Source organism: Oreochromis niloticus, linkage group LG15 (genome assembly GCF_001858045.2).
Source record: "Oreochromis niloticus isolate F11D_XX linkage group LG15, O_niloticus_UMD_NMBU, whole genome shotgun sequence".
In the NCBI taxonomy this organism is placed as follows: Eukaryota; Metazoa; Chordata; class Actinopteri; order Cichliformes; family Cichlidae; genus Oreochromis; species Oreochromis niloticus.
In genome coordinates, this window is record NC_031980.2 from 28,160,514 (window position 1) to 28,178,262 (window position 17,749).

General features: G+C 38.5%; 1 protein-coding gene across 1 annotated transcript in view; it reads right to left on the reverse strand.

Annotated features, from left to right (window-relative positions):
• Positions 1–2,082: 2,082 nt before the first annotated feature.
• The window catches only part of ube2j1 (ubiquitin-conjugating enzyme E2, J1), a 28,481-nt gene continuing 12,814 nt past the window's right edge, over positions 2,083–17,749 (reverse strand). The window contains exons 5-8 of the mRNA XM_005475114.4: positions 17,610–17,715; positions 11,138–11,267; positions 8,927–9,046; positions 2,083–4,818 (exon numbers count right to left, since the gene is read on the reverse strand). Coding sequence (XP_005475171.1) covers positions 4,543–4,818; positions 8,927–9,046; positions 11,138–11,267; positions 17,610–17,715 — 632 coding nt within the window. The 3' untranslated portion in view covers positions 2,083–4,542. The remainder of the gene's footprint in view (positions 4,819–8,926; positions 9,047–11,137; positions 11,268–17,609; positions 17,716–17,749) is intronic.

The following is a 17,749-nucleotide window of genomic DNA, read 5'->3' on the forward strand; positions in this document are numbered from 1 at the left end:
TGTGCTCTTATATGATTAGAATGCATTATCCTGTCAAGTGTTTGGAGAAACAGATGATGATGATTTTCTTTAAGCCCGCCCGGGTTCACTACTGCTGCTGCTGCAGAGTGGATTTTACAATTAGGCAATAAAAACAAGTATAGTAAAAATGGAGACTGTCCTCCTCAAACAATTTTTCATGTTGTTCAAATGTGAAAAGGAAAAGGCTGCAAAAGTCCATGATAGCAGATTTAGATCCAAAAACACATTGAATATAATCAGGATAGTACGGCTGTTTATTCTAACATTGGTATCTGTATTTTTAATTTTCATATGTTGACAGAAATTTGAACACAATCTCTGTCATTACTTTTACATCTTTATATGACAAGGTTTGATAAGGTTGTATGAAGGTTCGAGGAAGGGGATGTAATACTGAAAGAAATGATTCAACACTGGACATCTCTCAGGCAAAGAGAGTTGAGTTTGCAGGATACCATTGTGGAAGAAGCTTCTCCGATGAGAGGTGAAACGTCTTCACGAAACCTAAAGAAGTCCGGTCGCTTTTCTTTCCAAGCTCCTTAGACTACGATGACCTGGATGACCGAGAACCATCACAGACACAGTGTTGAACAGAGAGGAGTTCAATTTACCCTTTTGTAATTCCTTACCAGTTTAACTTAACACCAAGTGTTTCATATTTTATACATGGCTTTGGCATCTTCAGTGTGATTTTTTTTCCCCTTAAAAAAAAAACAAAATAAAATTGCACTCTAGCTCAGGGGGCGACCACGTGCCATACGGCTGAGAGCGGCGGTCCAGGTTCAAGTCTGACCCTTTGTCGCATGTCTTCCCCTTCTGTCTCTGTCGTTTCCTGTGGTTTCTTCACTGTGTCTATCAAATAAAGCTGAAAAAAAAAATATTAAAAGTTCTGAAAGTAATGATGGCCAGTCATTTCTCTTTACTCAGCTGGTTGGTTCTTTCTGATTTTAATCTATAACATACTTTGACCATCATCATGGCATGCATCATAGCTTCACTACAAAAACGGCATCAATTCAATGTCTTTAGAAGACCAAAAACTAGATATGTGATATGTCCTTTGATCATTCACTGTGGACAACTTCAAAAAGTAGATATTGGGTGAGCTTTTAAAAGGTCATATCGCCATTGGGGTGGCTGATGAAAACAAATTATAGTACGAAAGGTCACCTTTTACTGTTCAATTTGATAGTCATCTGGCTTTATTTTTTTCTGTGTAAAAGTAATGTTCATAAAATAATGCCATATTTGAATTCTTAAATGTAGGGTATGGCTATCAAATGAAAAAACAACCTTGGTGTTGACGTGTTCCGAATGAAGCATTTAGACATGTTGCATTGATCAAACAACTTTTTTGTCCTGAAGGCCCTGATTTGTTTTGATCAAAATCTTGCAATTTGAGCATGCAGAGCCTGAAAAGCAAGATAATATGCCCAAAGGAAATTGTAACAAGTTTAACAGGCAGTGAAACAATGAGAGAGCATCTATTGATCATCAGACATTCTGGGATCCAGGCCCTGCACACAACTGCAAGAGGTCAGCTTGATCATCAGACTTTGACTTGATGCATGCTCGATCATCCAGGTAAGAAAATCCCACAAGGTTGATTCTATTCATCTGGACATAGTGTTTTCAGTGGGAGAAACGTTTCATCCGAGTGACTTCTACAGTCTCAGCTACTGCAGGTTTCCCCAACGTTATAAACAGTACATTTGCACAATAACTGAAACTAGCCCACTGATGGACAATGGGCTGTGAGGGGCTAAATAAGGTAACAAATAAGGATAAGACAGAATAAAACTTGGCACATGGCAAACACATTCCTTCATCTGAAATGGATTTATTTTCTGTTTATATCCAAGTACACCAGCTATGGGAATAAAGATGGAAGAGACTGTCATAAAGAAATTCTGAGAAAATGCATATTGATAAAAAAAAAAAAAATCTTGACTGTCTACATGTAATATCTGGACATATGCAGGTAGCCGATGCTGCTTGAAGAAGAAAAAGACTACAGAGGCAAATTCGTTCCTGTAAACTGTTGCAACTTCCTTTGACCTATCTGTATGCAGCCAAGACGTTCTACGTGTCAGAAAGCCGTCAGCTATGATTTGCAAAGAATAAATTTAAATTGCTTCAATGTTCCTCTGAGTCTCATGAGACTGATAAAATTCTAAATCTAAGTTAAATCAAAAAGGGTAAATACTAAATGCTGGAGACAGTTTCTGAGTCTATTAAAAAAACTGGGAAAAATAACTTCAGAGAATGCAAGGCAAACAAGAAATGAATGCAAAGACATGTGCTATAAACACCATGAAACAGCTGGGGGGACAGAAGTACCGAAGGAGGAAAGATACTGAAACAAACGGAATTACAAATCCACAGAAAAGCGAGTTTGTGTTGGAAACAAAGTGTGATGTTGGTGTGACAGGTGAAGAGTCCAGGCACTCATACTTCTGTTGGAATTAAGGACTTGGTTGCACGTTTGGCAGACGTTTCTGACGACACTGTCTTGTTTGAGCAAGTAATCCTTAAAATGACATCACCAATAAACATTGCTATGGTAATAAGATTTCAAAGCTGTCTGCCCTGATCATGTTCTTCAGTAAACATGCATTTAGCTGATACTGCATCAGTCACACAGGATTGCTAGGAAGCTTTACAGTGGAGGCTCTATTTTGGTGGCAGCACAACATATAACAAATGCTTCAGCACAAAGCAGGTAGTGTTCTGATGGAAATGGATCTTAAATGTTTCTGTGTGCAAGACATTAGACACTTCAGCCATTAAAAGACCTGACCCCTTAACATCTAGTGTATCATATTTCCCAGATGGTTCAACAAATATTCGGACAATTCTTTTAGGCTTTAAAGGGTTAAAGTTCAGAGGAAAAGAAAGCATAATCCTAAACCCCACTTTGAAAAAATTCATCAATTTTTAGCCCCATTTCCAGAACAGTAACGATTAATTTAAACCCTATATTTAAATGAAAATAGTACAAAGATAACATCCAATGATGACAGTGAAGAAACATAACACTCGAGGCTTCCTTTGTGAATTTTGGATTCATGAAGCTACAATTTTGTCATTGGGTGACATGACTGGACTGCACAAATGCTTTAGCACCCAGAGTCTTTTACTATGGAGCTTTAGTGCTATGACAACTTGTGAAGAATGTGGTTTACAATTGTTGTGCTGAAAAATGAATATGGTGAAATAAAATAGTTACTTAAAATACTTACTGAAAGCAAGTGTTTAATTTCTACAGGTGCCTTTACCATTACTGGTGCACGTTACCAAAATCCTGTGCACTAGTGTGCAATACAAGCACAAGTTCCTCTCTCTAGCCTTTAGTTATATACCTGGACTTTTACTGCAGATATCCTTTCTTATATTTGCCATTTGGTTTTCTCGATTTTCTTGCTGGAATATGTAATCCCTTAGCTAAGGGTTATCATCTTATCAGGAGCACAAGTTGCAAACAAAATCTTTAGATGCACTGATAATTCAGTATTAATTGGACCTTCACAGACAACTTTGTATAAGATGAGTATAAATTTATTGTATTTGGGGGAAATGAAGAAAAATCTCAGTTTAAACATTTTAAATACTCTTTTTGTATTCTTTTCAAATAAATACACAGACACAAATTACAGTGATTATAGCACAGGATATTGGTACAGGTATCAGTAAAACACTCTATACCTATAAAGGAATAGACTGTGTTATAGTCCACGCTTTTTATCATAAGGCTCTGTTGTACTGTATTTAGATTAATTTATTAAATTTTGTTTTTTAATATTTGTCTTGGTCCTTGTCTGAACTACTGGTGTTTTACAGTGTGCAGAAAGCTTCCACATCAGTCTATTAAATCTCCGCAGTCACCTAAAGGTAGCAGGACACACGGTGATGCAGCTGCAGCTTCTGCTATTCAGATTGTTCTGCATGCCCCCATGCAATTAAAACAATTGTCCACATTAACTTTGTGCTTGTTGTTAGCCTTAAACCATTAAAACAGAGCCCTGTGCACTGTGACCAAGCTGACCTTGCAGGAAGATAAAACACATGATGAAGTCATAATAGCACATGTATTTTGTGCAGATGCTTTCTTGATCAAATAATTAGTATGAGACAACAACTGCCCCTGATCCTATGTTGTTGTCATTTTACGTTACTCTGTTATTTCAATACTGGAAACAGTCAGCAGCCGTAAGATTGACAATTTCTATGGAAGGGGACATGTTGTGTGTGTGGTTTAACAGGTCACAAACAATGAAGCTTCCCATTCATAAAAATGCAAGATGCTCTGGAAAGTAAAATTCACATTGAATTAAAGACACCCTGGAGGTGTTCTAGCGATTAGAGGAATGAAAGTTCCCCCTAAGTGGAGGCTGAACCCGCTGTGGACAGCCAGGGAGGGCAGCTGTAGTCACTGTTAGCCACTGCCTCACCTCTGGTTCTGCTTCAGCTAATTAAAGTTCTGTGGAGTTGGTAGTACGAGCGGTTGACTCAGGAGGAAGGTCACAAATCATAGTCAAATTTGTACTCATGTGCAAGGTAGATCCTGCGGAAGATGAGTGCAGCCAAAGCCAGAGTGAGCACCACAATGAGAACTGCAGAGCCTGTGTGGCTTTCATCCTGAGGCTGATGAACTGGTGTGAAAACTGCTCTGCTGGCTGCTGACTCTCTTTGGGTCTGCTGGGCGCGACGTTGCCTGGGGCTGAGAGGACGATCAGAACTTGTGGGGGTTGTAGGTGTCTGAAGTGCTTCCGCTCTTGTGGACTGAGAAGCCTCTACCTGTGGAAGAGGATCTCAGTGTAAGCATCACTAAGACAAGGACATTAGTCATCTAATCAGTTACATTTCTGGCTGTTTGGCTGTTTCCTCAACAAATGTCTGGAACTCATTTATTTTATAGACCTTTTCTACTAAGCTTTTAAGCTTTTGTTCTTCTGTCTTTAAATTGCTTTGAACCACTTTTAGGAGCTAAATTTTGCCTGTCCTTTAGGTCAAGCAGCTTTGGTCGGTCGCAGTAGATGGCCGCCCCTCCCTGAGCCTGGTTCTGCTGGAGGTTTCTTCCTGTTAAAATGGAGCTTTTCCTTCCCACTGTTGCCTAAGTGCTTGCTCATAGGGGGTCATATGATTGTTGGGTTTTTCTCTGTATCTACTGTACAATATAAAGCGCCTTGAGGCAACTTTTGTTATGATTTCGCGCTATATAAATAAAATTGAATTGAATTGAAAGTAAGCCTGCAGTGTGAGAGTGAAGTGCTCTAATAGGGTGATATGGTACTATAAGGTCATTTCGATAAGATGGGGCCTGATTATTTAAGACCTTGTATGTGAGGAGCAGGATTTTGAATTCAATTCTGGATTTAACAGGGAGCCAATGAAGGGAAGCCAATATAGGAGAAATATGCTCTCTCTTTCTAGTCCCTGTCAGTACTCTTGCTGCAGCATTTTTGATTAACTGAAGGCTTTTTAGGGAATTTTTGGACATCCTGATAATAATGAATTACAGTAGTCCAGGCTAAAAGTAATAAATGCATGAACTAGTTTTTCAGCGTCACTCTGAGACAGGATATTTTTAATTTTAGAGATGTTGCTGAAATGGAAGAAAGCAGTCCTACATATTTGTTTAATATGTGCATTGAAGGACATATCCTGGTCAAAAATCACTCCAAGAATGCTCACAGTGGGCTACTTTCAGTCATTGTTCAAAGGTACTGCAAGGTTGGGGAAACCTGCAGTCAGCTGAGACTGAAGAAGTCACCTGGATGAGTGACGAAACTTTTCTCCCACTGAATACGCTACATTCCAGATGAACAGAATTAAGTTTTTGGGATTTCCTTAACTTGATGATTGAGCATGCATCAAGATGCTATAGTTAACAGTTTAACTACTGCTTGAAGACCTGTAGTACGTAGCCAATTAATAGGTTGATCACATTGAAGATTGAAGCATTAATTAATATTAGGACATTTTTTGAGCAGTTTTGTAGGAATGGGATCTAAAAGAAATGATGATGGCTGGGAGGGAGTAATTCCCTGAGTTAACTCAGAAAGATCAATTGGAGAAAAAGGACTCCAAATGAATATCAATGGTACCGAAAGTAGTTGTACATAATGTTATCTCTGTGAGAAGATTATGAGTCATTTTTTCTCTAATGGTTAAAATTGTATTTGTGAAGAAGTTCATGAAGTCATAACTAGTTAATGTTAAAGGAATGATTGATTTAACAGTGCTCTTACTTTTTGTCAATCAGTGATGAATAGTAAGATGTTCTGGCTTTACAGAGGGCTTTCTTATAAAGCAACAAACTATTACTCAAGCTAAATGATGATCTGCCAAATCTGTGACACGCCATTTCCTCTCTAGCCTACAAGTCATCACCTTTATGGTGCGCGTTAGAGAGTTATACCAGAGAGTTGAACGTAGTTTTAATTTAAGGCTCTCTTTTTCACAGGAGCTACAGTATCCAGAGTCGTATGCAGTGAAGACGTAAAGTTATTAACAAGATAATCGACCTCTGTTGGACTAACGGTCAAGTAACTGCTCTGCACATGGGATTGTGGAAGATAACAGTGGATGAATTTATTCCCCACTGCTGTGTAATACATTATTATAAATTAAAATGTTATTAGAAAAAAAAAAAATCAGACAAAAGGTTTTCAGTTTCTCTTCTATATATCATAAATAGATCTAGAAGTGTGATTAAAGTGGAGAGTGGGTTCTTTTACATTTTGATAAAAGCCAATTGAGCTTAATAATAGAATAAATGTTTTTAGCATGGATGTTAAAATCCATCCAATCCATAATTATTTTATCTGAGCCGAACACTAAATCAGATAACAAGTCTGAGAAATCAGACAGAAACTCTGTGTAAGGCCCAGGTAGACGATAGATGATCACAAATAAAACTGGTTTTCAACAGGCCTTCAAATATATTAAAACTCTGAATCTGATTAATAAGCTGGAGTGCCGCCACACCGCCTCCTGAGCCTGTGCTTCGAAGATACGGAAAATTAGTATAACTCGAGGGTTCTGATTCATTTGAACTAACATAATCCTCCTCATCTAACCGGGTTTCTGTAAAGCAGAAAAAATCAATTTGTTATTAATTTTTTAATTAATGTACTAACAGAGACCTGTTTAATAATCCACATTTTTGTTTCAGTCTTTGGTTGAGTCGTGGATACAATGTTGTTCTTTCTTTGTAATTTTTTTATGTTTAAATAGTTTTTTGCATATTTTTGGCTAGATGCATTGATGATGATCATTTATCATCATCAACAGCAGAGAGGCAGTGTGGAATGCCAGCCTGTCTGATTCTGCATTTATAACACACACACCCAATTCTAGCAGCAGATGGTGAGTACTATTTTTGATATGTCCCTCCTTAGTTTATCCTAACACAGCAGCACTGATCTAAGTTGACCCTCCACGGTGCTCCTTCACACTCAGTCTCTGTGCTTCTGTGGGTAGCAGCTGGCACCAAAATCAATCCTCTTAGGCAACAAAGCTCACCCATATCACAACTTGTGAATAGAAGCCATGGTATAACAGGCTTTAAGCTACCATGACAGATCTTCTACAATGTTAAACACGAGTGTTTAAAATGACACACTGGATGGACAGTACAGTGACACAGTGGTTAGCACTATAGCCTCCCAGCAAGAAGGGTTTGAATGGGTTGAAATACACTATCTGGCCACAGGTCTTTTCTCAGAGACATGCAGTTAATAGGGAGAATCTAAATTGCCTAAAGGTGTGAATGTGAGTGCGCTGTCTTTCTGTGTTGGTTTGACAAAGATGATCTATTCAGGGTAGTACCCTGCCTCTCACCTTATAACAGCTGGGACAGTCCCTCCACAAAGGATAAGTGGAATATGGAGGAATTGCATGGCTAGATTCCATGAAAAACATGAATTATAACCTGACAGCTGTATGTACTGTTTTATGTAAATGTTAAAAATTGACTGGACTAAATACAAAAGTTGTTCTTGCAAATATTTGACAATACATTTAACTATGAAACATGAGAATACATTTTAGCTGAAACTGAATTTTAAACTGACATTTTTTTCAACTATACTATACCACTACTCTATATCAAATTTTTATATATATTCTATATTTATTATATATTATATTATTTTATATGTGATAGAACAAACTGGGAGAGCTCGCACTGTTTTGTGCTGATGCCACAACCTGTGCTAATAGTGCAAATTATAGACGAAAAGTATTTATTAAAACTATGATTTAAAATTTTGTACTTCCTTGGATAAACAATTGCTCCAGAAGACACATGAAAGTTAGCACATGAATGTAATGTAAAGAACAAAAAAAATGTGGTACTTGCAGGCAATTTTATGCTGAAAATCTACTTTGTTATGTGTTCAATGTAAGTTACAGTGCAGTTTTACTCAGGTTAAAAGAATGATACCCTCTGTACAATCCCTATGGTAAATTGTTGTTTCACCTTCAAAGACTCCCAGTCATGGCAGTTTTTCGAATCACCTGCCAACAGTTAAGGAAGATTATGGGATCATAATTTAAAGCAATGTAAAGGGTGAAAAAGTCTTCAAAGGGAGTAAGACACTGGTTAAACAAATCGCTTCATTTGGGCAGAGTGGGGCTGAATCTCATGTGAAGAAAAAAAATCATCATCGTTTTATTTTTAGCAAGCACATGTCTGTGCTTGTCTGGTGGGAGGAATTAACAATAGAAAGAAAAGAGAATTCAGAGGACTCAACTCTGTAAACATCTGGTTTCCTAGCTGACGCATCCGGAATAAAATAAAACAAAACCACTGGGATGGATTACTCCGTAGGTGGTGAGCTGGCTGCAGGTAGGTTATGTGCTGTCTTGTGTAAAACAAGAGTGGTAAAAAAATACCTACCTGTTCGGCCTGGTCTTTTTCAGCTTCTTGGCTTGCAGAGGAGGGTCCCTGGGTGTGGGTTGAAGGTTCACTTTCTCCTCCTTCATTCTCACTAGATTCTCTGGATAAACTGGACTCTGCCTGCATAAACACAGGCAATTTAAGTAATCTATACCATGCCTTGCCTTTTGTAATGGGGCCAGACATCAAATCTATATATTCATCCTACATTCCTCCAGGAGAGGATTTTTAAAGGTAAAGCTCATATTTAATGTTAATTCTCATCCTGCATAGTTCTCAAACAAAAGAAATGTAAAAATAAGGGGCATGCCTATTGAGCCACTGCAATAAATTGATGAGAACTGTCTTAATAGGTATTTGCTAAATTATGCACTGACTTTATAATCTTTGTAGTGGGATTATGTTAGCTTCCATTCCATAATGAACTGTTAACACAATGAACAGTGCTTTTGGCCCATTTGCTCTGTGGTCCTAATAAATAAAGGCTCTAGATATAATCTGTGGAGTTCCAGTATTCTTAATATACAGGGAGTGCAGAATTATTAGGCAAGTTGTATTTTTGAGGAATAATTTTATTATTGAACAACAACCATGTTCTCAATGAACCCAAAAAACTCATTAATATCAAAGCTGAATGTTTTTGGAAGTAGTTTTTAGTTTTAGCTATTTTAGGGGGATATCTGTGTGTGCAGGTGACTATTACTGTGCATAATTATTAGGCAACTTAAAAAACAAATATATACCCATTTCAATTATTTATTTTTACCAGTGAAACCAATATAACATCTCCACATTCACAAATATACATTTCTGACATTCAAAAACAAAACAAAAACAAATCAGCGACCAATATAGCCACCTTTCTTTGCAAGGACACTCAAAAGCCTGCCATCCATGGATTCTGTCAGTGTTTTGATCTGTTCACCATCAACATTGCGTGCAGCAGCAACCACAGCCTCCCAGACACTGTTCAGAGAGGTGTACTGTTTTCCCTCCTTGTAAATCTCACATTTGATGATGGACCACAGGTTCTCAATGGGGTTCAGATCAGGTGAACAAGGAGGCCATGTCATTAGTTCTTCTTCTTTTATACCCTTTCTTGCCAGCCACGCTGTGGAGTACTTGGACGCGTGTGATGGAGCATTGTCCTGCATGAAAATCATGTTTTTCTTGAAGGATGCAGACTTCTTCCTGTACCACTGCTTGAAGAAGGTGTCTTCCAGAAACTGGCAGTAGGACTGGGAGTTGAGCTTGACTCCATCCTCAACCCGAAAAGGCCCCACAAGCTCATCTTTGATGATACCAGCCCAAACCAGTACTCCACCTCCACCTTGCTGGCGTCTGAGTCGGACTGGAGCTCTCTGCCCTTTACCAATCCAGCCACGGGCCCATCCATCTGGCCCATCAAGACTCACTCTCATTTCATCAGTCCATAAAACCTTAGAAAAATCAGTCTTGAGATATTTCTTGGCCCAGTCTTGACGTTTCAGCTTGTGTGTCTTGTTCAGTGGTGGTCGTCTTTCAGCCTTTCTTACCTTGGCCATGTCTCTGAGTATTGCACACCTTGTGCTTTTGGGCACTCCAGTGATGTTGCAGCTCTGAAATATGGCCAAACTGGTGGCAAGTGGCATCTTGGCAGCTGCACACTTGACTTTTCTCAGTTCATGGGCAGTTATTTTGCGCCTTGGTTTTTCCACACGCTTCTTGCGACCCTGTTGACTATTTTGAATGAAACGCTTGATTGTTCGATGATCACGCTTCAGAAGCTTTGCAATTTTAAGACTGCTGCATCCCTCTGCAAGATATCTCACTATTTTTGACTTTTCTGAGCCTGTCAAGTCCTTCTTTTGACCCATTTTGCCAAAGGAAAGGAAGTTGCCTAATAATTGTGCACACCTGATATAGGGTGTTGATGTCATTAGACCACACCCCTTCTCATTACAGAGATGCACATCACCTAATATGCTTAATTGGTAGTAGGCTTTCGAGCCTATACAGCTTGGAGTAAGACAACATGCATGAAGAGGATGATGTGGACAAAATACTCATTTGCCTAATAATTCTGCACTCCCTGTAATTATGGAAAGTTGTGATACGAGTTAAACAATTATTATCAAAATCTGCTTTGTTATGAATTGTCATGCACAGAGAAAATATAAAACAAAAGAACTATGAATTTAACCCGCCTCATGTAACAACCAGAGTTTGTACCTTAAAGTTGATTTGCTGAGCCAGTTCTTTAGCCGTATGGTCTTCAGCACCAGGGTTGCTATTGGGGGTTAGATCCAGGAGGGCAGAGCGCATGGTACAGCCACAGGTCTCACAGCAGAAGTCCTGGGACCTGTCAGAGAACAGGTGGCATGTGGTGATGTCATCTTGCCACAAGGACTTGTTTGAGTTTCACACTTGGAACCTTCTAAATAATGATCGTGAATAAAAATGAGTCCACTCCATGACTGATCAACCTACTACAGCAGGAACTCAAAATGGTACTCTCTATGGGCCCTACATGCCTATACACATGCCCTATGAAATCAGGGCATGCTCCTAATGAGATGATGGATGGTGTCCTGGGGGATCTCCTCCCAGATCTGGACCAGGGCATAAGTGAGCTCCTGGATGGTCTCAGGTGCAACGCGGCAACATCAGATGGACCACAACATAATGCCCCAGAGGTGTTCTGTTTGATTTAGGTCACGCAAGCATGGGGAAAAGTCAATAGTATCAATTCCTGGAATTACCATTTTTGCCAAATGAGGCTGGGGATTGAAACTTCTGGATAAACCCAGGACCCATCCAAGGATTTCATCCCGATACCAGCAGCAGTCAGGGTGCTGTTTTCTAGCCCTTGGAAGTCTGTGACCACTAACTCACCACTGTATGGGTCATGGAAGTTAGGGGCAGCTCTGCACGCCTTCTATAGACTCTTTCACATGTGTGTCATTCCATCTCAAATCAGACAGTTATTAGAACACTGTCTACTCAACCATTTCCAATTTACATAAAAATGTTTGGCTCAAAGTCTGGACATATATAATGCACGTTGGGAAAGTTTAGCTTCACAGATAATTCAAGATATTTTTTGGTTTTGGAAAAATGGCCCATTGACACACTTTTAAACAATTTTTTACCTATTGAAATCACATTGCAATGTTAAACATGAATATATAAAAAAAACATAAAGGCCTGAAATTTTCACTGGTGTTTCTTACCAACAAAATGTATTAGGTGTGTAATTTTCGATAGATGCATTAAAAATTGTCTCAATATTGGCTTGTAAACATGTGAAAAAAAAGCCCAATGCTCCTGTTGGACTATCTGAGGACACACTAATAAAAGAAAATGCAAAAAACCCCAAAACTGGCGACAATTTCTAAATAAACACAGTTCACAATATTGCAAGATAAAACATGTAGAATCCTTTTTACCATGAAATTTCTAGTCACACAAATTAAGAAAATGCCATTCAACTTAAAAACAAACAAAAAAAACCCCCACACAATTCTGGAGTTTCCAGATAGGCCTTTTAAGTATCACTCTGAAAATTATTTGGTTAAATATGTGCACACTTTTTTCCATTTATAAGACCTGAGTCACTACATCTGAAATCACGAAAGTTTTAGAACATTTTCTGTTAAACCATCTCCAATTTGCCTAAAATTGTTGCCATCCAAGGTTTGGATATAAAATGGCTGCTATGAAATGTTCAAGCAGAATTATGTTGGTGAATCTTGAGATGAATATGAGCAAAAAGCTGTGTGTGCTTATACAGCCAGTGAGCAGCGTTTGGTACAAGGACGTAGATTCAGATTTGTTGGATGATGGTCAGAGAATTTGCTGTTCTCAACATGAAAAAAGCAAGAGAAACCAGAACCCTCACAGCAGCAAATGCAGTGTGGCTCTTTGATGTATGTGCCAAAGAAAAATGTAACACCATGTGGTGCTTTGCCCATTCGGTACAAATTATACAGTTCTAAAGACTTTTACATTGAGCTGCCCATACTTTTCAGGGCTGTGTATCAATTCCCTAAACAAACAGACAAAACTCTGCTTCAAACATCAGTACCGGGATTACACTGTGTCTGCAAGTGTGTTTGTAACAGTGACTTTCTATATCGTGTTGACTGCCACAGTGTGTATCGTCACCTTTTATATTTTTTTTAACATTTACATGCCCCTGTTAAGAGCTTAGAATACTGCGTGCACCTTTAGGCCAACATCTCAGCCCTGACAGCAAGGTTTGGTGTGATATTACTAGGAACACGATCAACAGAGACGCTTAATGCAGTGGAAAAAACATGAGCAGGACAGAAAAAGATGTTTCAGTGGATTTCATTGGATTGTCTTAGAATAGCTAATCATCCCTTGAAGCAACTAATGGCCTCATATTACAGCTGTGAAGTTGTGGAATGACTCATGCTCTCAGGAACAGCACATTATCACTGTAAAGCTCCTCAAGCAAAAGGTGGCATAGATAAATTTGGATACATTATGGTATTAAATGATCCAAATCAGAGTCTTCTTCTGGAAAAAAAGTGGTAATTAGATTCTATTCAAGTGAAGTTTAGACGTACAAAGAAAAAGCTTGGCTTATTCGGCATCAGGAATTTTGCACAGCATGTCGAATGTTCTTTTTTTGGCCTCCAGTCATCGCATAACTGGACTATGACATGGTAAATGGGCAGCCTGCGTTTCCAAAAGCAGGGACCACGCAGGCACGGTGGTTGGATGATAGTTTTTCACAAAAACTACAGTTTTAACCCTTTCAGACATAAATGTCTATGATCAAGAACACATATGTCGGCTACAGAGCTGGAAGATCTTATTTGTAAATTCCAAGACATATACTGAGAGAATAGCAGCAGTTATATCTGTTACTGGCTTACAAGTGTTGTTTGTCTGTTTGTCAGCAAACAAGTGTTCACAGTTTTCAAGATATAATTTTCTCATTTTTCATTCAATTCAGTTTTATTTATTTAGCACCAAACTGCAACAGTTGCCTCCAGGTGCTTTATATTGCAATGTGAAGACCCCGCAATAATAAAGAGAAAACAGAAAAAACAACAACAATCAAATGATCCCGTATGAGCAAGAGCTTTGGCCACAGGGGGAAGGAAAAAATTCCCTTTAACAGGAAGAAACCTCCAGCAGAACCAGGCTCAGGGAGGGGCGGCCATCTGCAGTGACCGGTTGGGGTTGAGGGGAGGAAAACAGGATAAAGACATTCTCTGGTAGAGAGCCACATATTAATAATAACTAATAATTAAATGCAGAGAGGTGTATAAAAACATAGTGAGTGAAAAAGGTTACTGAAGAAGAAATGCTCAGTGCAGAGACAGTCCAGTCATCTGATAGGTGAGTCACAGTCCTGTTTACCCTCCCTGTTTAGCCTCCCAGCTTTATCAATTCTTAAAAATGGTTCCCATCCTCTATGGGGTGAATTTCAGCTTCTTTCCTCGGGACGGAGGTTTCTAGTTCTAAGATGCAGGACAAAGCGGTATAAAAACACCTTTGTCCCTGTTGCTGTCACTGAACTCAATAAGAATGGTTTTGATTTGATTCATTTTGTTTAATTACAAAAAATGTGCATTAGTCTGTTTTTTTTAGGTGTGTGTGGTTTGTGAAGGGATGCCAAATGCTATTATTTTTCTGTAAAGCAAATTTCCCTATGGGTATAAATAAAGTAACCTTAACCTTGGGTCACCTGATCCAGCCCTAACTATATGCTTTAGCAAAAAGAAACGTTTGAAGGCTAATCTTAAAAGTAGAGATAGTGTCTGGGGTGATATGGTACTACAAGGTCATTAAGATAAGATGGGGCCTGATTATTTAAGACCTTGTATGTGAGGAGCAGGATTCTGAATTCAATTCGGAATTTAACAGGGAGCCAATGAAGGGAAGCCAAGATATATATGCTCTCTCTTTCTAGTCCCTGTCAGTACTCTTGCTGCAACATTTTGGATTAACTGGAAGCTTTTCAGGGAGTTTTTAGGACATCCTGATAATAATGAATTACAGTAGTCCAGCCTGGAAGTAATAAATGCATGAACTAGTTTTTCAGCGTCAATATGAGACAGGATATTTCTAATTTTAGAGATATTGCTGAAATGGAAGAAAGCAGTCCTACATATTTGTTTAATATGTGCATTGAAGGACATATCCTGGTCAAAAATGACTCCAAGGTTCCTCACAGTGTTACTGGAGGCCAAGGTAACACTAAGATTGTCAGGGCAGAGTACAATAACCTCAGTTTGATCTGAATTTAGAAGCAGAAAATTAAAGGCCATTCAGGTTTTTGTGTCTGTAAGACATTCCTGCAGTTTAACTAATTGGTGTGTATCATCTGGCTTCATGGATAGATAAAGTTGGGTCTCGTCTGCATAGCAGTACTGTCAGAGGCCATAAGATCATTTGTAACCTTCACTAAAGCGGTTTCTGTACTGTGATGTGCTCAGAAACCTGACTGAAACTCTTCAAATAAACCACTGCTCTACAGATTATCTGTTAGCTGTTTTACAACTACTCTTTCAATAATTTTTAAAATAAAAGAAAGGTTGGAGATTGGCAGCAGACATTTGGGTCAAGTGAAGTCTTTTTAAGTAATGGTTTACCTACTGCCAGTTTGAAGGCCTGTGGAGTACACAGTCGATTAATAGAGATAGGTTGATCATACTGAAGATGACAGGACTTCTCAGAACAATCTTGTAGGACCAATAAGACCTCAAGCTGATTTAGTTTTGGTGAAAATTGGTTACACCAAATGTGATCAGTAAAAACATCATACTAATCACAATTTTTTATGGATCATCTTTAAACAACAATATAACTAGGTCTTGGATGACAAGAGTACTAGGCTAGCTAAGCATTTGACCTTGACCTTCATTGTCCATGACCATTGTCCATCCTTTTCCTTGTTCCAAAAACGCAACCCAAACTCCGATGTGACAGAACTTTCCATTGCACATCAGGCAGGCTCCTTCACTCACCGTTTTTAAATCTTGTTAAAAACGCATTTTTACTCTCTGGCCTTCGACCTAGTGTGAGATGTTGTCTGTGATCCTAAGTTGGTTTTTATGTACTGCTTTATTCTTTAACTTCTACAGCTCTTTTACCTTCTGGCCTGTGTTTGTCTTTTATATTTGGTTTTATTGTACTGCACTTTTGTCAGCCCTGTTGTTTTTAAAAGTGCTTTATAAATGAAATGGTACAGTGGTATATATAAAAGGGAATGTAGAAAGCTGGACAAAACACTTTTTTTACCTACAACATCACAATGATGCAAAGTTGTATCATAGTGCTATAAAAACAGGCTGACATCAGCATGTTTTAACAAAAACATCATAAAACAAAGTTCTAGTATAGCTCTTGCCCTTCAGGAGGAATTACGCTCTCTGAGTGCTCTTGTTTATTCTTTGATACTTCTTTCACAGCAGTACTGTCCAGCACTACTTTCAAGAAAATACTGGCAGAGGAGTTAGTACTGTGAACTCAAGTTGATAGAAAAAGAAAATGAAAGGATCCATCTTGATTCTTTTAACTATAAATAAGATGTTTAATGATGCAATTCTTCTACTGTTCTTGTACTTGACTTTAACCAGTGGTTTGTAACTTGTTCTAAACCCTCTGCATATGAAGGCATCTCTTGACTTAAGACTTTAACAATGGCATCCCTACGTTGAAGTGTTCTTTATTTCATTAGATTTCATAAAGGGTTTTTCTGTCTTATGTTATCAGTGACTAAAGTACAAATCTGAGCTGCTGCTGACTTGTACCCAGATGCCATCTTTATTAAGTATTTGTGGTAGATTGGTACAGTTTTTGTTCATTATGTTTGCAGAGATGCCAGTATCTGAACAGGGACTCAATCCAGCAAACATTATGTTAATAACTAGCTGGTTGAAGTTTAAGGTTTAAGTTTCCTTAATATTTTTCAAACTGTCCTTACATACAGACTCTCTCTCTCTAAAGATCAGATGTTGTCATTTCTGAATATGTAATAAAAATTAGTGTAAATGTGAAGTATTTCAATAGTAACATTTTACATTTTCATATAATAAATGAACATTTTAGTGCTGCCTCAGCCACTGTGTGCATGTGTGTGTTTTTCTGTGTGTGTCTGTGTTGGGAAGGGGTGGAGGTGCCATCATGGAGACAAGCAGCCTTGTATTCATCACACATTGTGTTTTCCTGTCTATTTCATCTCCATGAACTAATGAATAATGAAATAACCGGATGATCAAGAACTCATCTCATCTGCTAATAGAAGAGCAATTTTAGCTTGATCTTCACCATCACTGGCTTTGTACCATTTTCTCAGAGGAAAACAGTGTGATATGAAAATTGAGTGTCTGCTCACGCGTCCTCTGGAGACTGGCAGCACACAGCAACGATGAATTTGTCATCTTTCAATACCAGGACTGGCCTGGAAGTGTTCTTTTCAGATTGTGATAGACCAGTAATTAGCAATGAGGCATGCCAACTCAGGCTCGGGTGCTTCTATTACATGTTTGAACGGACTTGGCTGTTTTAATATTATTTTATGAGGATCATATCCACTTCTTGCGTGCCTGCTAATCGAGTTTGCAACGTTATTTCATACAAGAAGATGCAAGATGCCATACTCACCTTATTACCATTCTCAACTGGAAAGACTGAAAAGATTTTTCTATCTACTAAATCTTACTTTTTGGCAAGGGCTCTCCTCTCTTCAGGAGTATAATCGAGAGATCCAATGGCACCCTCTCCTTTTGTTGGCATGAATCCAATTATAGCTATGAGGGCAGTGCGAACTGGACGAAAGAAAGTGAGAGAGAGAGAGAGAGA